General features: G+C 39.9%; 1 protein-coding gene across 2 annotated transcripts; it reads right to left on the bottom strand.

Annotated features, from left to right (window-relative positions):
• On the bottom strand, positions 1-20,602 carry cables1 (Cdk5 and Abl enzyme substrate 1). 2 transcript variants are annotated; one of them, XM_023965065.1, is made up of 10 exons: positions 19,734-20,602; positions 14,014-14,085; positions 13,836-13,928; positions 13,081-13,158; positions 7,741-7,843; positions 6,177-6,333; positions 5,991-6,094; positions 3,997-4,103; positions 3,696-3,903; positions 1-1,317 (listed from the first exon to the last, which is right to left on the bottom strand). In XM_023965065.1, the coding sequence occupies exons 1-10, from the start codon at positions 20,249-20,251 to the stop codon at positions 1,177-1,179; spliced, it is 1,581 nt and encodes a 526-aa protein (XP_023820833.1). In that variant the 5' UTR covers positions 20,252-20,602; the 3' UTR covers positions 1-1,176. The 2 variants fall into 2 exon arrangements, with proteins under 2 accessions (XP_023820833.1, XP_023820834.1); XM_023965066.1 differs by lacking the exon at positions 13,081-13,158 and having other exon boundaries at positions 19,734-20,600.
• Positions 20,603-23,428: the final 2,826 nt, after the last annotated feature.

The raw sequence follows: 23,428 nt of genomic DNA, 5'->3' as shown, positions 1-23,428 counted from the left end.
AGTTTTTGATTCAACAAGCGAAGCATTTTATTTACAAACACACAGGGATTCCCCCATGAATCTTCAGAGAGAACTTGAAGTGCATCTTACAGCAAAGTCTTTGGGCTCGCAAACAGAGGTTTTTTTTCTTAGTTTACATCAATGCACTTCATGCTTTTGCATCATATAGCAGGATGTATAGCACACGTCTGATTCAAAAGATCGTCATAGTCTGGAGTATGAAAAAATTAAAGGCTATAAAAATTTTCAGTAAATGCCAATACAAACGATTTTTATATCAATTCAGTTTTTTGTTTTCTTAAAGACTAAAACAATTTCAAGTTGAAAATCAGATTTTGATCCAGAGCTGATCCCCTTATTTTAGGCCCTTTTTTTGGAGGCTTTTTCCTTCTCACAGAAGTCAGCAGTCAGTGGCAGCAGCCCGTCTTGTAGTGCCTTGCACTACAGCACTACAGCAGAGAGAACACAGACGATAGAGGCAGAGACAATCCACCTGGAAAATAACCAATCGCAGCTGCTGATCACTGCTTGCTGGCCTCCTGAAATGCAGGAAAAAAGCTGCGTTGAAGCACCACAAATGTGCCGAATATACACTCTAACGTAGAGCACAAGGAATTCAACGAGCTGATCTGGTCTCAGAGAGTCCAGAAGACAAATTTAAGAGGCAGAAAGAAGGAACAGAACAGTTCAGTGACAACAGGAGGCCACAGCCAAGCAGCAAGGTCAAAGGTCCACCCAAACAGGTTCATCTGGCACATTACAGGTTCTTTTTTTTAGGTTAAAAAAAACAAAAAAATCTGCCCTCCCATTTTTGGAGAAAGTGCACTTTTTAGGACTTGAGCGACTCCGATGAATAACAGTCCAGCCAAAAACCAGCCGCTTACTGGGTTTTTGTTAAAAGCAGGTTAAGAACCAATAATATCAAAGTTTACAAGATTTACTTAAAACCAAAAAGGAAAAAAAGCTTAAAAGAAAAAACGATTCCTTAATCAACACAAGGAGAAAAAGAAGGAAAGATAAAGAAAGTAGAGACATGCAAACCAGTAAAAAATATTTGTTTCTTAAGACAGCTTTTGGAAGTCCGATAAAAGGTCAAAGTTCCTTTGTAAGGTTTCTTGTAGTGACGGACAGGTATCAGGAGAAGGCGGAGACCGTCCTCCTGACGGGACACCTTCGCTAAGAAGCCTGCAGCAGGCGTCTGTAATGAGGCATGACTTCATGCTCGGGCAGGTGCAGGTTGAACTCCAGGGCCACCAAGACGGGAAACTCGAAGGCTATCAGCTCTCTGCGGTTCACTCGGAACTTCTCCTCCAGTTTCTGTGGGAGTTTGGACAAAAGGCGTTAAAGAGCCACTCCCATGAAAATGGCGTGTTTGTTGTTTTAAACATGCTCTTGTGGCATTTTCTGGATGACGGAGGACACACATAACTTTTTGATTTCATTTGATTTGAAATGCTTTATTTCAAGCAATCAAGTAAAAATAATACACAAAAACAATAAAATATCAAACTTAGGATAATTAGGATAATCCCACCCCTGTTCTACCATAACCATTTTATTACATGATTTATCATTATCCGGTTTATAACTTTTATCAGACAGAATAGGAATCCTGACGTATCAATAAATCACATACCAAAGATGAATTACTTAATTATTATGTAAAAATGGACAAAACTATTTCAGAAATCAACATAGCAATTGCAGATCAGTTATCTAAAATATGTGCAGATTATATTCATAACAAAAATCATGTACATAATTAAAAGAAATAATACCAAATCAGTAAAATAGATAGTAATCCCTTGTTTTTTGCGGGGGTTACGTTCCAAAAAGAACCCGTGATAGGCAAAATCCGTGAAGTAGAAACCTTTATTTTTTTAACAATTATTATACAATTAAATACTCTATTGTAAATTGAAAAGAAAAAACAAACCATTTTACAGGCTCAAGCATTTGTTTCACAAATAAAAGTACTTTAGAAAAGTTTTTTCAACAAATAACTTCTCTACTGTACAGTCAAATAATAATTTTAATCATCGATGTGAACAGAAGGCTTCAAATCGCGGAGATTAGCCCCGCCCACCGCGACCCGAAGAATTGGATTAAACGGGAGAAAATTTTAAATGATTATGAAAAAAATACAAAGTACAGTGGGACAAATAGTGACTCAGGTGTATTTCACTGCTGTTCAGACTGAGCCGCTGCATCCTGACTCCGCTCTGCAGTGTTTTCTTCTTTTGAAGCCCCGGGGGAAGAACATAGTGATAGGCAGTTGTTGTTGCTCTTTTTTCTATGGGTTTTAGAGAAACTCGAAATTGCAAGAGAATTTGCACGTATGTAATGTAAATTTGGCGAGCTGTTTTACATACTTGTACATATTAAACTGCAGCGTTATTGACGCACAGGTAGAGAAAAACGCGGAGTGACTTTTAAGCCAATCAGAATGCAGAACACAATGCACGATGCAAATCCGTGAAGTAGCGAAACCGTGAAAAGTAAACCGCGTTATAGCAAGGGATCACTGTAACACTGATTCAAAAATCTTCATAGCAAACATTGATCAAGTATCAAAAGTTAAAAATATGTGCAACTTATGTTTCATTAGTAAAAATCATGAATGAATTTTTGGAGCAAGTGAAGTATAATTAAAAATCATTCATTTTCATCATCTTCAATAATTGATTGAGCATTCTTTTTCATCTTTTTAAAATTTATTATAAGGTAATGCTGTGATATAAAATAAAATATATTTAAATAAATTAAGCGTAAAATGATATTTCTGATTATTTCTTTATTTAAATCATTGTGAATCAGGAGCAGACAAAAAAAATCATATTTGTGGCGAAGAAAATACACTGGGCGGGGGCCATAAGCTCCCTGCTTTGAGCGCTTAGCGGTGGGGAGGGGAAGAGGGGCGGGGTTGCTCCAACAACAGTCCAGCCCACAACTTGGAGGTAAATTTCTAATGAGCTACTGTCGCACTGCAGAGACTATGTCCTAGAAAATATATATTTTTTAAATTTTGTCTGAATTTAAAAATTACAGCATAATCCTCATTAAAAGACCACTGGGAACGCTTTGAAAATAGATCAAAAGATGATCAGAGGGAGTCTTTAAGTCATGATCGGATATACTTTCATATAAAAAATGCAAAATCTTTTTGATTCTTTACAAAGAAAAGTCGAAACCCTTGATCCTTTATCAGTTTATAACAGCGTTAAAAACTTTTTATGGGGTTGAATCAGGATCATCTTTAAGTGAATGAAAAAGCAGATTGTAAATTTAAGAAGAACAAAATGAATATTTGAAAACAAACTCGAGAGTAAAATTAAAAGAAATATTGAAAATTTGAAAATAAAAAATGTAACTTGGAAAAAGATGTTTTGGAATTTAAAGAAAATGTGGAAAAACAAACACAACAACACGAATCTTCTGTTCCTAAGTGAAATCTTTCAATAATTTCTGTCAGCCACCCTCAATCATTTCATGGTAGCCAAAAGTCTCAAGTTTCTGCCTCAGAAATAGTTCACTGCTTGGTCTTTCAACACTCGGCTGCAATAATGTAAATTCTGCAGATGATGCATGACCTGCAGGCTCAACCGAACTTCATTTCATAACATCAGGATTTTTTTCGTCACAAACCAAACCCGCAAACAGCCACGTGTCATTTTCCAGCTTTGAATGAGACTTACATCAATAAGGAGCTTAACCTCCTGTTTTTTCAGATCCCCGCCGATCTTGGCCGCCAAAAGGACGCAGGCGCCGGCGCACAGCTTCCGGTTCTGCTTGTTCAGTTTGCCCTGAAGAACCAGCTTTTCAAAGTAGACAAAAGCCATGGCCACAGTTGGCTCCTCGTAGCCGCATTCATCCTGAGCCAGCTTTCTTATCTCCCTTTTCAAACTGCAGAAAAAACAAATGAAAAATAAAAGAAGAGGGGATTGGTTGTAGTAGTTGTTGAGGTCAAAATCCTCTCTCAGAAAGTCGTCACCTCACCTGCGTATCTTGCTGAGGGTGAGTCTGACGAGTGGAAACTTCTCCTTGAAAGTTTCATTCATGTCCTTCTTGAGGTCAAACGGTTTGACGTATTCGATGACCGTCGTCTGGAACAGAAAACCAGTGTGAGCGTCAAAACGGCGGCGCTGTCATCACGGGACGGTTAGGTGGCTTCCACCTGGCTGCGCTGCCTTGTTGCATGTCTGAAACTTCAAGGGCGATTCTTCCTAAAATGAATTCCTGCAGACAGATCGACCCGCTCCCGGCGCGCGCTCATATGATGACGACCGCGGCGTTCATGAGCTGAACGTCACGCTGAGAAGGAGGGTTTCTTTGGTGAAACTAATCTTTCTTCCTCTTCTTCTATCTAGACGACTTTTCTGTCCACTGCTGCCGTTAGTTTGACCAGAACAGGGATGAGCTGAAAACCTTTGGATGTAATCTGTTGGTCCCTTATAATCCAGTTAGATAATCTGGCTGGATTAGAATACATTTTAATTGATAATTACAATCATAATCAATAAAGCTCTGATGTTTTTGTTTTATGTGTAGTGCTGTAGTGATTTTACTAACCCAACTGTTTAAGTCAGGATTAATTATTTCACTTTTTACCCGCATAAACATCGGCTATGTAGCTCAAACTTTTCAATTTTTTCACTTAATATTTATGTTTTTAATAACAATGGATGTAATAAAGGTTCAAAAAGGGCTTAAGGAGCTTTTTTCTGCCATGTTTGGTTTGACTTTTACAATAAAAAGCCACTCCAGTGGTCTTTAAATTAGGATGATACCATTTTTAGTCAAAGTCAGAACATGTGTGGCGTTCAAGCAGGGAGCTCCTGACCCGCCCTGCATATTTTCTAACAAATACAATCTTTTTTAAACTGCTTTTTTTGTTGTTTGGTCTCGATTCCACACAATCTGAATAAAGAAATACTGAGAAATGCAATTTTGAGCTTAATATTCCTGATCATAATCAGAAAAATGCCACAAAAACATAAAAAATGCTAAAAACACCATTGTCAGTGGATGGGTAAGGCATGTTTAAAACAAAGAGTTACCATCATTTACACAGGAACTAAAGAGCTCAGTACTGATTATAAATAATGACTGAATTTTATAACATTTCATTATTTGCTGTAGGAAATGACCTTTTTCCTTTTAAGCTAAAAATAACTTGTTTTTTTTAATGGCAGGTCTACATTTGATCAATATAAAACTGTTAAACTGAAAATAACCAGAAACTAAAATGTGAAAAACAATAAAAATGAAACTTGATGGAAATGATTCAGAAATTTAGCAGTGACTCCAGTCCCTATGATGAATTTTTGAATTTCTTAAATCCCATACCATCTATTCTAATCTATTCTCACATATAGAAGGTTTTCCCTCAAAAATTAATTCACTTTGAAGAAAAGAAAATGTTTACTTGCAGCTGATATGGAGTTTCTGAAAACACAGATTTTTTAACTCCCAATCCTCCAATAAGCACAATAGCCATTGTTATCAGATGTTTGCATTTGGGAAGAGAACAAAAATAAAAGCCTGGCTTTTACTAAAAACTAAAATAAAAGCCAGGCTTTTATTAAATGTGTCAGCCAATGTTTTGTGCTTTTTGTAATAATAGTAATAATAATACATTTTATTTAGAATGCGCTTTACATTTTGGGTAAAAATCTCAAAGTGCTCCGGTTTTTCCAGCAAAAACAGCATCCAGAAATGTCTGAGGAGGAACACAAACAGCTGCAGCGCAGAAACGATGCCAGATGCTTGGAGAAGATTCCAGAAAAATAACCTTTTTGATTCAATGTGGTTAATGACATCCTCCTGACTCTCTTTCAGTGAACCAACTGCAAGGAGGTCTTTCCCATATGCTGAAAAATCAGTCCTAACTAAAAAACAGATGGCCAATTGTTAAGATACATCGAAATAAACTCATTTAGAGAACGTTTTCATCTCTACAACAGATCAGTAGGTGGATGTTAGATTCTCACCATGTAAGACGGGAAGATGAGGACTCGCTTGTGTTTCCCACAAGGCCACTGAGGATCATCCAGCAGGTTTGGATCGTATTCTCGGATGTCGCCAAAGTCATTCCCTGCAAAAGCAGAAACGCATCGGCATCAACGGCAGTTTTTTTTTGGGGGGGGGTTCTTTCCAGGTGTGATCAGCCCGCCCACCTGCGTCTAAGCTGCTCTGGTTGCTGTTGGCTCTGCCCAGACTGAGGCTGCGATGGCTGGCGTTACGCGACTGAGCGAAGGAGGAGGTGGAGTCGATGGTGTTTCTCCGACCGCCCAGCCCATTAGTCGGGTACAGGAGCTGCGTGTAAGACACAGTCTGCAAAAACACCAGCACTTTCAGTTTAGTCCAGGACCAAAAAGATGTAACCAGATTTTATTTTAGCCAAAAGCTTTTCTATTTTATGATCCCATTGGTTTAATTAACTGACCCCGTGACAGTTTTTTATTAATTAATACTCTGTAGCTTGTCTCACAAACACTAGACATAAATAAATCAATAGATAAATAAAAAGTAAAATAAAAAAACGAATAGAAATTGTTCTTATTTTCTAGTATTTAACAGTTTGGAAAGTTTGTGCATTAATTGCATCAAAGATTAAAGTATCGTGGTAACTAGAATTCCTGCCCCTGAAACTACAAACCCACACAAATATGGATGCAAACGACTGAAAATATATAATCTATCATATATTTATGAATATCGTGTCATTCATACAAACTCCAACGACATATTTTATTGCTTTATTTTAGCCAAAGGTGGCAGTGACATTTACTCGGTTACAAATACTTTTGTAACTGAGTAAAATTTGAGTATAATTACTCTCTGTAGATATTGTCGTACTCAGACTAGTTTTAATGCATAGAGCTCATAGTAGTAGTACTCATCTATAATATCAAAAACCTCTTTTTTTCTTTTACCATCAGGGAAATTCTTTCATCAAAGATTGCAAAAAAAAAAAAAAAGTCTTTTAATCTTTAAGGCTTGAATTCCTTAAAATTCCCCATCTGAAGATAAAGAAATGTGCTGATTCGGTTTTATGTTTGCAGGGATTTTGCAGCTTTTAAACGTCCCTTTTAATCTTACTCGATTATAATTCTGTGCCTGACCTAAGCATCGTTTCTAATAGCATTACGTTTATTGGTTACAGGATCGACTGTATACGAGAACTGAGTGACAGTCCCCCATAGAAAATGGTTTACTTCCCGCTTCAAACACGTGAAGTCAACTCAGTTGCCATTTTTTCCTGATACGGACGCCGCCATGTTGGAGCCAGACGTCATCAAGGATTAATTGGTTAAATTCTGGGCCGTTTTGGCTTCTGGTAGTAGAAAAGTCAAAATGTTATTAAAAAGAAAAACCAAAAATATTTATAAAAGGGAGAGAAACTATTATTGTTATGAGGAATAAAAAAAAAAACATAACTGAGAAGCAGCAAAAATGTACTGTTGGAGGTATGGATGACTTTTCTTTTACAATTGTAAAAATGAGTAAAAAGACTAAATTTACAGCCATTTCAAGAGGAAACACCGTCATAGAAACTAAATGTTCTCGTCTATCGCAGCGTGTTCAGGGACCTGAGCAGAGTAGATGCTGGTGGAGAGTCACACGGTGTCTTTGCTGCCAGACACCAATTATTTTCGCTGCTTTCCTTTGTTTTGTCTTTGTATTCATGTCATCCACTTTAAAATCAACAGCACATGCACATTTTGACTTTCTTCTCACCTTTCCATCTGCTCCGAGCTCCACGCCCTCCAGCCCAATCACCATCTCTTTGGCACTTACACCTCCTGACGGGTGGCGCTGACGTCCTTCCACCTTCACATCCCTGATGAGCATTTCATTTTTAGACCAAGCAAATTAAACTGAGGCTTCTTTTTTTTTTTTTTTTACTCCCACTCTTCTTTTGCATCTGCCTGCTCCATTTTGTCCCTTTCAAAGACAGCTCTCATATCGATCTGTGCTCATCAGCTGACATACTTGTCTTTGCTTGCGTCGCAGGGCAGCCTAAAATAAAGTGCACCCCAGGGAGGCAGCATGGAGAAGAGCTCAGATTGACTCTTTCAGGCCTCGTCAAAGGCAGCTTTTGCCTCAGAGGAGCTAGAAATGCCACGCTGGCGTGGGAGATGTTCAGGAGGCCGAAAGCTCTCCTGAAACAGAAAACGGGAGGCTGCAAGGCAAAGTGTGTCAGTGGAGCAAAGGGTGGGCGTCTTCGGATGCCGCACATGCTGAAGCGGCCAGGTCTCTAAACCCCCTGCAGCAAATCCTGCAGAATTCTCATTAAATGTTTTGGGAAAACTATAGTTAGTAGATACTAGAGTTGAGTTCAATAAAGTGTATCAAATCAAATCAAATCAATCACTAAAAAAAAAAATTGATTGATTTTACTTATTAATCAAGTTATATCTTTATTTATTCAGGCAAAAGAAATGGTTTTCTGTCATTTTTCAATCTAAGAATTCATGATTTTTAATGAAAGTTCCATTTTAAAACCACTGGCTATGAGAAAACAGGTTTTCAACCCAAATTACATTTATTTTCAAACGGCAAATATGACATGAAATCGGTATTTTTTTTTGGAATCATGTTAAATATAAATAAAATCTATTCAATAATGCTTCTTTTTATAGTTTTCTATGGTTTTAAAGGTTAATAAGAACCATTGCATGATAGGAAATTTGAGAACAACTTTATTTGTGGGGATTTTGCTGTCATTAGGTAAAAACAGTGGAATGGGGACAGTAACGGTGGTTTGCTGCCTTATTTGCCCTGCCTCAGCCGTGTTTCCCCTTCAAACTGCGTCCTGATAAAATATAGAAATACACGGCCGTCACATGACGGCATGTTTGTCTAGTCTGTTGTAATGCCAACAGTCTTATCTTGCAGACAGGCGTGTTGGGACCGTTGCATCATGGGCATAAAGATCTGTGATAAGCAGACATCTTGCAAAAACATTTATTGAAGGAAGAGAAGAGAAGTTGGAAATAGGGAGGCATTTTTTATGAAGCCATTTTTAAACGACATGGGCAAAAAATATTTGATAAAAAAAAGAAAAAGAGTATAAGAAATAGCAAAAATAATCAAAGCGAATCCAAGACAGTTTAGTAACATGCATGAAGCCAAAGTCCACGATTCTCTTTGAAGCCGCTCAAAGCTCAACACAAACCGGTTAAACGTTAGTGCGAGTCTTTTAAGGAAGGACAGCCGAGCTGCAGCAACAAGAACATGCAAAGTCCAAGCAGGGGAAAGAAAAAAACGCAACTGTGGATTTAAAGGTCGAAGGTCAAAACGATAACGGCTCCGAACGGCAAGCGGAAAAATTCAACCGAAAACTCCTCTAAACAGGGACGGAGCCGTTTCTCTGCTGCATTTTGATTCTGTGCTTTCTTGGTAAATCAACAGGAGAAAAAAAAGATCAAACCCAGCTTTTTAGTATCCAGTGAGAAATAATCGTTCATGTCGGTCCAGCTTCTTCCTGGACACAACCTGGCGAGAGCAGCAAAGTCCCACTTCACTCTTTAGAAAAACTTTAGTTATATTTTTAGGGCAAATTACGCCACTCAGTTATAAAACGTAGCTTAAAAACATTTACAATAATTGAATTATAGCAGCGTTTTATATTTGCATAGAAAACAAATTTGACTCCTTTTACCTTATAAGTTCCTTTCAAAATAAAATACATCCAAAGAAGATCCTGAGTTCAATTATTTGCAATTAAACTTCAACAGAACAGTAACTAGACATAAGATGAGAATATGAGTTTAAACGTATTCTTATTAACAATAAACCACTCTGACAATGAATCAAAGCTTTAACCATCATTTTGTTCAGTTAACTCAAAGCTCTCATTGCTTCTTGATTTATTGAAATGTCAGCAGTGGTTAAAAAAAAAAGACAATTGATTTTTACTCACTAACAATTATTCAATCGGTTCACATTTTTCTTCAAAGCCAAAGAGCCACATGTGGCTCCGGGGCCTCAGGTTTGGAGACCCTTGGACTAACAGGAGCTGAGCTCTGCCAAATGAATGTACCGCTATGTTTATCAAGGCATCAGGAGTTTCTATCCGACGCTTTTCTCAAACACTTCCTTTGAATTCCTTTACATATGAATCCTCGGCATTTCAATTTACCACAAATGTAAACTTCTCAGTCAGTTCTCTCTAAAACATGACAATGAAAAAGGCGTTTTCGATGTTTCTAAGGTGTGTCGTAAACCTTTAAGGAAGTGTGCAAACGTCCGTCCTTTTCGATTCAGTTTCTGACTAACTTAACCACAAGCAGCTTTGAGACATAATCACTTTGTTGAGGATAAAGTTTTTTTACAAAATGAGTTTGTATGCAACATCAACAACATCCTTTAACACTATTTCATGTATGACTTCTGTCTGTGAGGTTTCCTTTATCACTTAGTTTGATTTTGATTTGATTTCCTGCTATTTTCAAACACAAAATAAAATGGTTTAAAATCAGAAAAAACATGATAAACAGAAAGTGATAAAATGCCCCAAAAATGCGGGTAGAAGAAAAATCTCATTTCCCACCCCCAATTTTTCCAAAAAATACTAAAATACTAAAATTTTAATGCATAAAAACCCATTTTCTCAAATAGACACAAAGGAATTAAAGGGGAAAAAAAGCATCAAGGTTAGAAAAAATTGTTTCCACAATTTACATTTTTTTTAAATTTTATAACATTTAAACTAATTTTAGTACTTTCCTTCATGTTATTCTCAAACCCACAGACAGAAATGCATGTAGGTTCTTGTGTCGTCATGATCTTGTCTGATGTCTTTTTTTCATAGTAAATATTCTCCTTTTCTTTCTTTAAACAGTTTTCGTATGCTCTGTGGAAGTAGTTTTTATAGCCTTATACATTATTTGCACTGAATTATAATTTACTTTTTGATCTTTTTTTACATTTTATTTTAAAAATTAACTTAAAACGAACAAAGTAAATTAGAATGATTGTAAGTCGTTCCTCATCTTTGAGGAAAGAATTCTGGCTCTAATCTTTGGGTTTAACTTTAAAACAGCTCAAGTCTCAAGTCATAAACTGTAAAGCTTCGTTCACTCCGCGCATGTGATGAGCGTCGAGGGAAGCATTTAGCATTGCTATGTTGCAACCCGATGTTTTTGGTGCAAATCGTCAAAGTGGAGCAAATCCCGCCACTCTTACACCAGGCTTTATATTTCATAGATCCATTCCGATACAGGGAAGACTTGGTGTCGTATTTCCGCCCGGCAACAAAACGCAAATTTTTGATTTCTCCTTCGTGGTTAATTTTACAACGGTTGGCCCTTCCGCTAATGAAAAGGATGCTTCCCATACGACCCGATTGGTCAAAGCTCGACCTGGTTTGACTGTCAACGTGTTCAGTAGACACACGGTTTTTGTGTGCAGCCCGAAAACAGTTTTAAAACATGGCGTAGCCGCCCATAAGTGCATGAGTTTGGAACGCAGGGGCCTGAAAGGTGTGGTTTTGCTAGAGTACATGGATTTTTCCTGAAAGTAGTCACTGGACTGCTGGAGTACTCTTTATTTATCTATTGCACTTTATTATCTTCGCTGTTATTGGCTGTCCCAAGCATTCCCACAGTAGCTGGACAGGATTCATGTCAGTTCTCTGCCCCCACAACCTGGAATTCTTAACGGTGGGATTGGAAAGTTAAAAATCTGGTCCGTATCAGAGAGTTTGACCTTGTGGATGGTTTTGCATTGTACTGCTGTTTGTTAAGGCTTTGCATTGATCAGTTCTATTGGGCCCGGACCTAAATAAAGAGGGGCTGGTGATCTTACTGGGACTGTTCCTGGATAAATAAAGGTTTATGATCTTTTATTTATTTATTTTTTAAATTGTGAACAAATTCAAACAGTAAATGGAGAATTCAGAACTATGAGTCTCTAACTGGACTGCTCTGTCAGTGCTGAGGCTTATTGATCTCTGACCTCTCACTGATTGGCTCGCTTAGGAGATTCCAGAAAACGCTGAGAGTCTTTGCTAAAGCCTGGTGTGTGCGGCTTTTCCCTCTGCTTGTTGAGTTCTTTGTCCTTTTCCTTTTACTTCCTCCAAAACCCACAACTCCACGTGGCTGCGAGTGGAGATGTCCAAACAAAAGCCAACTTACAGTTCGGGTCCATGAAAATCCCTAATGACTGCACTATGGCTCTAACCAGTCCGATCATCTTTTGATCCATTTTCAAATCGCTCCCAGTGGTCTTTGAATTATGATTGTGCCGTTTTTAGCCATAGTCGTTTTCTAGGACATAGTTTCTGCAAAGCGGCAGGAGTTCCTTAATATTTGCATCCGAGTTGTGAGCGGGACCGCCCCCACTTCCCGTTGTCCATCTGTTTACACATTCAACTGCTAGCTTAAAGCCCCTCAAACCAACAAACTTTCCAGTCCAAGCGTTCCAGTCGTACACTTTTGATCCAGAGTCCAGCTCAGACGAGGAAAACGTGGATCCATTTGTCTGGATGTGGATGTGTCACAATGGAGCCTGTTGTCCTCCTAGCAAACCTTTTATTCATAAATGAGCTGTTTTTCAAACTGCATTTTTAGTCTGCTACTGATTCATAACAATTTCAATTAAAAAAATACTCAAAAAATTTAACTTTTAGATTAGTTTTCTTTAAATTTATCCAGCATCATCAGAAAAAAGCTATAAGAATATGTTAAAAAACACCATTTTCATTGGAGCAGGTCTTTAGATATAAAAAAACAAAACAAGCAGAATTAAAAGTTTGATATTTTAACGTCTAAACTTTAGAGAAGAAAACCCTTAGAGAAAAAAGCAAATCCAGTTATTAGGAAAAACTGAAGAAGAAAAAAAACAACAGATGAGAATTAAAGACATTATGGGGGAAAAAATGCAAGCATTAAGCCGTTATCTAGTCTATGCCGTTAAAGTCCAGCATTCATTTATCAAACTAGCGGGATAAAAATGCACCCAACAGGACCAAAACCTTCACAGAGCGGCCACAGAGAAGAAGACGGATGAGGAAACAGAGGGGAGGCGGGAGCACAGGTGGAACGGAGGAACGGCATGCCGTGAGATACATACCCAGTTTGGCTACAATCTCGATAGGGCAGGACAGAAAATACACTATAGAAGGATCTTCTGCCACTGATAAGGACTATCCTAAGAAAACAGAAAGCGGTAAACAAGCTAATCAACATATAGCTGACAAAAGGTTCATGTTGGAGAGAGCTTTAAGATGAGAAACTTCAATAAAGTAGGATGAGAACCTGTTTTTGTCAGCCCGTTTTTTTTAACCTGCAACTTCACACGTGGTGATGCGTTTTAGCGTGGGGGGGGCCCAGAATGGCTTCAATAGCAACTTGAAGAACATCTTAAGTTCTTCAAAATGGTCCGAACCCAAATCGGCATCACTGAATCCTAGTTTAAGAATAAGTTATTCAGGTTGGGACTTTTTGATTCACAATCATCCTTTTTAGCCTTAAAGCTATAACCAATAAAAGCTAAAAACAAAAACGGACCGCAGAGAGCAAATGAACTTTTCTCTGTCAACGAACAAGAAAACAACCAAAGCTTCCCTTAAAATTCACAGAATGTGAAAGTCATCCGACAGCACGAGTGCTCTGGAATTGGCTTATAATTATTGAAAACAGCTGGGACTAAACCTTTTGCAGTAAAGGATTTCAGAGCTTCATACAAGCCTCTGCAAAATGTGCTGCAATGATTCTCATCTGGTGCAGAAATCAGACTTTCCCGCAGGTACCACATCAACTTTCATCATTCCGTTGGGAAACGGACACTGTACTTCATGGACAAGCTGCCATCGTCTGCCTTTGTACCTTCCATTGCGCATATCATGCTGCCTCATGTTCTTGATGAAGTGAATCTTCTTGAAGCTCTTTGGGCGGGGGGAACCGGACAGCGTTCGGCATCTAAAACATCAGAGCAGAAGTTTGATCAAGGAGGCGGAAGAGTGCCGGAGTCAACTGATCTCCTGCAGCCGTGTTTGTGCTCCACCTGCGCAGAGGGGCGTTCTCCTCGATGTCCTCCAACGTCTCAAGTGACGAGCGCTGAGAGATGAGTCTTCGTCTGCAAAAAGAGACATAAAAAGGGGGTTTTAATTTAAAAAAATATATAAAAATCATCAGACGGCTGCAGCAAATGTTCTTTTACAGAAAAATAATGCACAAGTTCCTTCAGGGAGGATCGTTTCCTCACAGCTTCACAAAGCAATTTGGCTAAATGACTACCAGGTTACTGCAGGACAAAAAAAAAAAACAGGAGCACAAATTGAGGTCACCAATCTGTGACCAATCTGTTGCTGTGTAAGAAAAAAAACACCTGCGTTTTCAAACCATGCATTCGTATATTCTGACTTTATTCACACAAATGCGACATCTCAGGGGATTTTTCTGAGATTGACTGTCAGGGTACAAGTCCTCACGGCTCAGAATGTTTGAACTTTTTTAAAAGCCAAAAAAAAATAATCACTCAACGCACAAACATACCAAAGATCAAAACGACAATAACAAAAAAGCAATAAAATTGCTAAACATAATTCCAGAAACCAACTGTAATTCCATTTAAAGCCACAGGTGGTGTTGAATGACCCAGGTGCTACCCGCTCCCACCTTAGCCCCCCCTTTTGACCGTCCTCACTGGCCAACTGCCTACCTGCCCCTGCAACCCTGGTCAGAGCTGCATGTGACAACTTCATTTAAAAAAAAAAACAACACTTTTTTTTCTGTAGGTTTTCTCTCCTTAGCAACCACCTTATTTTTTGCTCGCTTGGGAGTAACAAACAGCTCTGTGTACTTTTCAGGAGCATCTGTAATAGTTAATTTTTTTTATTTCCTTGGCAACAAAGATTTTTCTTAACCACGTCTATATTCCTTCGGGCGATTTAGGGTTATCATCCTCTTCAACCCTGAGACAAATACAAATAAATTAATATAAAATGTAGACTCGCATTCATTGTCATTATTTTGGAAACAGAAATTTACATTTATGATCGAAGGATAAGGCCTAATTTTAGATTTTATGAGGATTTACTAAGATGGACTAACTTGAGATTCTCATTTTGTTTACACTTTGCTGTAAAATGAGTCATTTCCACTTATTTAAGTTTTTTTTTGTCACTGTGATCAAAATAAACTACACTTAGGTTAATGAAAACTTAAAACTACAAACCATTTGCTTAAAACTAACAGAAAAAATACTTAATATTGGGCTGCATAACATTCAATTCAAAGTAATATTATCCAACATCTTTTTAAGCTCATTGTTCCCATTTCAAATACTCGTTTCTAGATTATGATAATTTAGCGATTTCTTGTTAAGTAATAATTTAGCTACTTATTAGGGATTTCCTTTTTTAAATTAGTGCTCTTTTCCATTTTTTTGCAGTTTACTAAGGACTTAATGTAAAAAATCGTTTTAAGAAATTAAACTTCAAAAATGTTATGTAAACTGCACTTTAACCTGAGATCTGAATTGGTTTTTACCACATTCATGTTTTCATAACCTTTTTTTTGTCCAAACTGCAGCCAATCAGATTGCAGATTGACTTATTTAATAAGGCAGGAGCTTGATGGGGCCCATCTGTGGAGGATTACAGGGTAACTCGTTAAACTGTGGAGTAATTGATGCAGAATCTTCTATGAGAGCATCAATAGAGATGCCTGTAATTGTCCGTAGGTTCTTTGCTGTGAGGTGGAAAAAGTGCAGGTTTCACTCGCTACAGAAAGTCAGAAAGAAAAGGAGTGAAATGAGAGAAAAGTTTTTTGTTTTTTTTTTAGCAAAAACAAGCCTCCTGAACTTACAGATGACAGTATCTGGGACAAAGGAGGTGTCCTCTTTTGGAAAGATGTGCAGAGATAGATGCAGCCAGAGAGAAAGAACAGCAGGATGGGGCTCTTATGCAAAAGAGGTTTTCCAGGCCAGGACGTAAAATCATGGAAACAGTAACACGGACCAGGCCACTGATTGATGGCCGCTTCCTCAGCAAACAGGATCTGTACAGTTTGACATTAACTGTGCTTCTTTCTAACCATTTCCACTCTGGTCGTCTCAAGCACATTCATGGCTGCAGCTTGTGCCAAACGAAAACACGTTTCCTGCAGAACTAACAGTTATAAATCCTCAGGAAACCTAAGGCTAAACCACTGCTACCATCTAAACAAGCAAACTTGAACAGCAAAAACCTGCAGATGAGACACTTTCAAGTGTTCGCTCACCTGGCAGGCTGCCAGACTACATAATCGTACATTTGCTGCAGAGCTGCTGGGAAAAAATTCACGTTCTTGGACTCCTTGAGACAAGCTCAGCCGGGGCAAACAGAAAGTCACTTAGTGTGATTAAAAGGTTCTTTTGTGCTGCGCCGTTAGCAGCTCAGAAAAAGGAAAACCTGGAAATGAAAAGCTGGGGTCAGGACCAAAACGTTGCATGCAGACCCTCCATAATCTGCCTCAAAGGGAACTCTGCTACATTTCCCAAGATTTATCAACAACCAGGACACAAAAAGACTCTGAGGAAGAATAGTTTTCCTATATAACCCTTTCACTGTATCAAGCGCAACCTCAGGAAACAAAAATCTGAACAGTGAGAGACAGAAAATCACTAAGAAAAAAATCCACTTTCAAGAATTTATAGACATTTATTTGCATTTCATTGAGGGAAATACGAATTTGATCCCATATAAACCATTAAGAGTTCTGGTTCACACAGAATAGTTAGACTGTCCTAATCAACCTGTCTGCCCCCTGTTTGAACTCAACAACTGTAGAAAAGACACCCGTCCACAGGATCAGTCCATCAGTCAGACTAAAGAGCTTTCAGTGGATTGAAGGAAGAGTGTAGATCTGCACCAGACCAGAATGCACTGAAAAACCATCAGCAACAAGCTGGAGGTTACCATGACAACTGTTGGTGCAACTGGGCCAAAATACAAGAACATGAGCATCAATCCACCTGCAGGTCTGGGGCTCCAAAACAGATCTGACCTGGTGGGGTTTCCATGATCATTAGAACAGAGAGAAATCGGCCTAAAACAACACGGCAGGAGTTAGTTGATGATCTCACAGCAACTGGAACCACAGCCACTGAGAAAACCATTGGTGATACTTTATTTTATGGTTTAACATCTTGCAAAGCTTGAGAAGGAACATGAAGAGGCCCACCTGAAGTTTGGCAATGAACACCTTCATGAACTAGAGAATGATTGGGAGAAAGTTCTTTGGTCAGATGAGACCAACATGGAGCTCTTTGGCATTGAACCTGTCAGAAATGCTGCCTATGACTCCAAGAACACCACTGTCAAGCATGAAGGTGGAAGCATTATGCTTTGGGGCTGTCTTCCTGCACGAGGCTACTTCACCATATGGATGGGAGGATGGGCAGAGCCATGTACCATTAAATCCTGAGTGAAAACCTCCTTCCCTCCACCAGGATACTTAAAATGGGTGGTTGATGGGTCCTCCAACATGATAAAAAAAAAAAAAAACCTACAGCCCAGACATTCAGGGAATGGCTGAAGAAGAAGCATACCAAGGTCATGGAGTGGCCCAGCCAGTCTCTGGACCTCAATCCTGTAGAAAACCTACAGAGAGAGCAGAAGCTCAGAGTTGCTAAGCAACAGCCATATTTGGGGGGGGCGCAAATAAGGGTTTTACCACAAATACTCTTGGCAAGAGGGTTCGAATACTTATTTACCTCAATGAAATGCAAATAAATGGATATAAAATCTATAAAATGGATGTTCTGCTTTTCTATACCACACTGTGAAAGTGAACCAACCATTAGGATGACAGATTGTCAGAAGCGGGCAAATACAAAATCAGAAAGAGATCAAATACTTATTTCCTCCACTGTGTCTTCTGCCTTGTCGTATTAAATATTTAGTCAAAACATAGAAGTATGAGTAGTTCAGACACCTCCAACACCAGACCAGATAATGTGATAAATGCAGCTCCTTTCTCATGCAGACATTTGTCCTGAGCAGAGAGGAAGCTGAATGTGAAATTCATCCACCAACAGCCTCAGACAGCAGATTCTGGCGGCAGATCAGAGGCTCTGTGACTTCCTGAATGGGAGCAGGAGTGAAGGCCAAAAAGAGAAGAGTGCAACTCTGCCTCCTGCCACCCCCCCAACTAAGGAAGTGGAGGAGAGAAATCATGAGAGAGAAGAGCCAGACTCTTTTCTCTGAGTGCCGGGGTTCAGAAGGCTCAGCCAGGCTCCTCTGGACACGTTTCCACCAGCTGCCCTCGGAAAACAAACCGGGCAGTGTGCAGAGCGCCGGGGGAATTTATCCACGCTCCATCAGCAGGTCACTCGTTTTTCCAAAGGAAATATTCATATTATGTGGACGTCCTCCAAAGACAACGTCAGTGATGTTTGTTTTACCTGAAAGCAGCTGAAGAGATCCGAAGGGGCAAACACACAAACATCGTTTCACTGTTAGAAACAGCAGAACTTAATACAATTCTGCTTTTTTTCGTTGGAGGTTTTTATCTGGTGAAGATGATCACAAACAGATAAAAAAAAATAATTCATTGTTGGCAAAGTAAACCTACATTCTAGGAAAATGAATCAACTAAAAATTTTGACAATCTTTGGACATAAAAAGGTGAACAAAAGTTCCTTCAAGGTAAAGAAGCTTAAAGCTAACCGCTCCCCTTTTCTGAATAAAAACAATTATAATAGCTGTGCTACCAAAACAAGAGTTCATCATTTAAGAATTTTTAATCAAAACTTCCATCCATCCATTTTTTTACGCTCATCTGGGCATGGGGGCAGCAGTCTAAGCAAAGACGTCCAGACTTCCCTCTCATTTTGTTTTGCCATTTCTTCGTGTATCAAGTCATATAGTCATCGTATTACTGATTACTAATATTGTGAGTTATTTTTCTTTTTTTCATATTGTGCAGCACCACTTTCTCTGGTAGAACCACGGCCTCAGACTTTGCGGTGCTGACTTTCATCCCAAACACAAACCTCTCCGAGGCATGCGGGAGGTCCTGGCTCAATGACGCCAACAGGACAACATCATCTGCAAAGATGAATTGTACGGATCTGCATATTTTTAGAGACCTGTTGCTTCTTTTTTATCAACCAGGTTGCAATTCTGGTCATTGTGACTGGAGGCTCTTATTTTTTTTTTACTCCCTAAACTTTTTGAGTTAGTTTAGAGAAGGAAGTAAATGTTGGTGTTTTGTTTGTTCTTCTTGTGCCTTCCTTCTCTGGTGAGAGTTTTACCATCAACCAGAGCATCCTGGAGGAAGAAATACAACCAACAAAGGATTCTGAAACTGATTGGTTGAAGGTTCCTTTCTGCTGAGTTGAGACCACCAAACAAATCTGAGAGGAGGCAGAGTTACTACAAAAGGACAAAGACATAAAGCGGTGTTGGAGTGGGACAGGATTACATGATGTTTGGGTCACCGTGGTGCAGCAGGGAGGTGCACAGTTCTTTAGGTTTCATTGGTCTGTGTGGAGACGTTATGTGGTCCGCTCATTAAAGGCAAGAGCCAAAGAAATGAAAGTGAAGTGAAGCCTGCATAGATCTGACTCATCAGCTGCAGCCTCTCCTGAATGAAAGCAGCTGGAAGGAAAAACATTCAAAAGGAACCAAACTCTCAGGAATATGGGACTTTAGAATCAGATGCTCAGGTGAAGCCCTGCTGCGCATGCTCACGCGTGTCCACAGCCCAGTAGAGAGAAGTCGGTGTTTACACTGTTACCTTGACCTCTGCGGCTCTATTTGTCCGATTTCCGGGCAGTAGTTGGGGGAGAACTGCCTGGAGTAGGGGGCCGGTACGATTCCCTGAGTGTAGGTCTGCAGCCTCCCTCTGGTCGAGGCAGGGAGCGCGGAGAAAGGGGAGTTAAACGTGGAGGGGGTGGAGGCGTCAGCTTCTGCGTCCGTGCCCCCTGGGGAAGAGGGGAGACCCGAGCTGGCCCGATTGTTGGCGAGGAGAGCCTGGTTGGCTAAAGCCAGAGCCTGGGCGGCCGTGGCCGCCGCCGCCGCCGCGCGCTCCGGGGAAGCCGCGCTGAGACTAGTCCTGGCTTCCGGCGGCTCGTCCTCCTGCTCCGGGTTCTCTGCGTCGTCCTGCACGGGGCGGCCGTCCAGGGAAATGTTGCTGAGGAAGGACAGCGCTGCCTGCCTGCGCTTCGGGTCTATGCGTTTCCGCGTCTGTTCCACGCCGGAGTGTCTCATCTGCAGCGTGGCCGTGGATGCGCCGCTGCTCGTGGCAGCCGCCATGGTCCCCTCCCTGCGTCCCGAGAACCCGACGCGCTGCTTGGGCGGAGAAACCCGCAACTGTGGGGGAACGGCGCGAGCGTGGCCGTGTTTTAAGTCCACGAGTTGAAGTGGGTGAAAACAGCCAGGTCACGTGTTCTGCATTGTGGCAGCACAGGGAAAATCTGGACCAATTAGCTGTCAGGAATACAATCCTTTTCCTGCCTGTTCCTGAAGCCGAAGCGCCTCTGTCTTCTGGCGCACCAACTTATTCCACAGTAGCAGAGTTTAACACACTTTGCTGCTGACTAAGCATTTCTCATTTGACGCATAAAACGCATACATATGAAAAAAATGTCTGGAAAACCGTCCAGTTTTTTCCAACGTGACTAAAGGCGCGTTTTTCTCCCCTTTTGACGCACAGCAGGATCAGCTGTTGCCCAGAGGAGTCCTGCTGTGTTTGTTTTCAGAACATTCATTATTATTATTCTTACTATTATGGAAACAGCCTTTGTGAGGCAATTGCGCCATCTGGCTGAAGAAAGCGCATCTCGTTTGCAGCTTCGTGGTGCCATCTGGTGGTTCTGGAGCGGAAGCTGCAACCGAACCGCAGAGAAAAGAAAAAAAAAAACTTTTGATTTTAACCTTGGAAAATCCATGGGGTCAGATTTGGCCTCTTCATTAAATATGCTTTATTTTAACCCAATATTTTAATTTATATTGTAACGACCCAACTAATGCGTCACTATAAAGTGGCTTCATTGGAGAGCTGTCCGAGCCCCAGACAATCTCAGATAGGAAGAAGTCAGAAAACATAAATACACTTTTAGTCATCATCACCCATATATTTGGACGCAAACACACAGTGTAATAGCATGGATGTTACTTCTGCTTCCAGCCCTCTCACTCATGGTTTTCCCCCATGATTCCCCACTTCCCATGAGTCTTAGGGGCTGAAGGCGAGGCTAACCCGAGTAAGCCCTGGCTGCAGCCTGCAGAATCAGCGTTCCAGCATTCCACTATGTTGTGCAGTTCTGCAGGCTGCAGCCAGGGGTAGTTGGGCTAACCCCCAGGTCGCTACAATATGTATTTTTGGCCACTGTCAAAGGCTCACTGATGGAAAGGTTGTTTTGTTTTTATTACGTTCTTGTGGAATTTTTTTATTTCTGAGTTTTTTCTTTGAAATTGTTGTGAATCAGGAACAGACAGTATAGAAGCCATTCTGTAGCATAATTAAAAATAAAAGTCAAAACCAAAAATGCTTTTTCATTTTCAAAATGAAGCTGCATTTTTTGACTCCCCTTCCCCTCCCTATCAATGAGAGCTCTCTGTTTACAGACTCTCATCCTAGATCACAGCCCCGCACACCCCCAACCTAACATTAGCGGTGCAACAAAAATGGTGAGCGGTATCGGAGCTATCCAGCCGTAGTTTGGATCCAGATTCCAGCAAACAAGGATCTACTTGTCTGCAGGTGGATGCATCAGAATGGAGTGGAGCAGGCATTTTTCCATCTGTATGGAAGCGACTCTGTAGCATAATTAAAAATAAAAGTCAAAACCAGAAATGCTTTTTCATTTTCAAAATGAAACTGCATCAAAATTCTCAAAATTGAAACGAAACATCAATACTTCAAAAATGCTTTTTCATTTCTACTTAAAAACCGCTTATTCTGTGTCATAATTAAAACAAAAATGCAAAGAGGGGATTCCATTTTCATTTTAACATCCACCCTGCGAACATTGTCACATATCTCAATATCTTAAGCTTTAGCTTTATTTCTTCGGACCGGCAGGGTGGGGGTTTTGACGAACCGCGGTGCATCCTTAGAAGGCGGAAATGCTGCTACGTAGTCCTGAGAAGCTGCATAAGATCATCTGACGTTCACAACCTTCACAAAGCCCTCTTCTCTTCCGCTAACACAAAGGGACACTGCTCCTAGCATGAGTCTGTTAGCAGCCGGACACACGGAGAAAGCACTGACGTCATCGCCCCGCTTCCCCTCTGGAAATGCTAAGTCAAATTGAGATATGCGACAAAATTCGCAGGGTGGATGTTAAAAATGAAAATGCAATCCCCTCTTTGCATTTTCGTTTTAATTATGACACAGAATAAGCGTTTTTTAAGTAGAATGTGAAAAAGCATTTTAAGTATTGATTTTTCCTTTTAATTTTGAGTCATTTGATGCAGTTAGATTTTGAAAATGAAAAAGCGTTTCTGTTAATCCATTTTAATTGTCAAATTAGACATTTCTAAATGAATGTTGCTACACATTTACCAGAGAACCTTTTGAAAATGAAATGTCAAATACTATTTTCTTTATCATTTTAATTAATTGACAGAATAAGCAGTGTTGAAGAAGAAAATGAAAAAGCAATTTGAAGGATTGGTTTTTCATTTTGAGTCAAAAAATGCTGCTTCATTTTGAAAATGAAAAAGCATTTCTGGTTTTGACTTTTATTTTTAATTATGCTACAGAATCGCTTCCATACAGATGGAAAAATGCCTGCTCCACTCCATTCTGATGCATCCACCTGCAGACAAGTAGATCCTTGTTTGCTGGAATCTTGATCCAAACTACGGCTGGATAGCTCCGATATCGCTCACCATTTTTGTTGCACCACTAATGTTAGGTTGGGGTGTGAGGGGCTGTAATCTAGCATGAGAGTGTGTAAACAGAGAGCTCTCATTGATGGGGAGGGGAAGGGGGTCACGGTAACCCCCCCAAACTCAGAGGTGAATTTCTAATGAACTCCTGCCGCTCTGCAGAAACTATGTCCTAGAAAACGGCAGCTTTGATTTTTATTAGATTTTTTTATTTGAGCTAAATCATAATGAATAGACCACTGGAGACGCTTTGACAACACTTCAAAAGATGATCAGAGTGGTACTTTAATCCCAGCTGCCCCCATATGCACAATTTAAAAAATGTCAAATTCGCTCTAAAAGCCCAGAAACATTTGTTTTCTTTTACTCATTTGTTTATTATTGATTTTATGTAATATTTGTTTGAACAGCGACAGTGCACATTATGGAACAGTGTTAGCTCCTAATATTCAACCGTAGTCCCTGGGCATGTGGTAGTTTGCCAACGACAAACACCAAACACACAACAAATCAACAATCAAGAATGACTGATAATACAAAATTCAGGAAGAATTTGAAAGGTTCGAATAAAGTGGCCTCTACACAGTTCATCAA

This window comes from Oryzias latipes, chromosome 17 (assembly GCF_002234675.1).
Source record: "Oryzias latipes chromosome 17, ASM223467v1".
NCBI lineage: Eukaryota > Metazoa > Chordata > Actinopteri > Beloniformes > Adrianichthyidae > Oryzias > Oryzias latipes.
The sequence above is the reverse complement of the archived record's forward strand: the minus strand, read 5'-3'. Positions and strand labels throughout refer to the sequence as shown.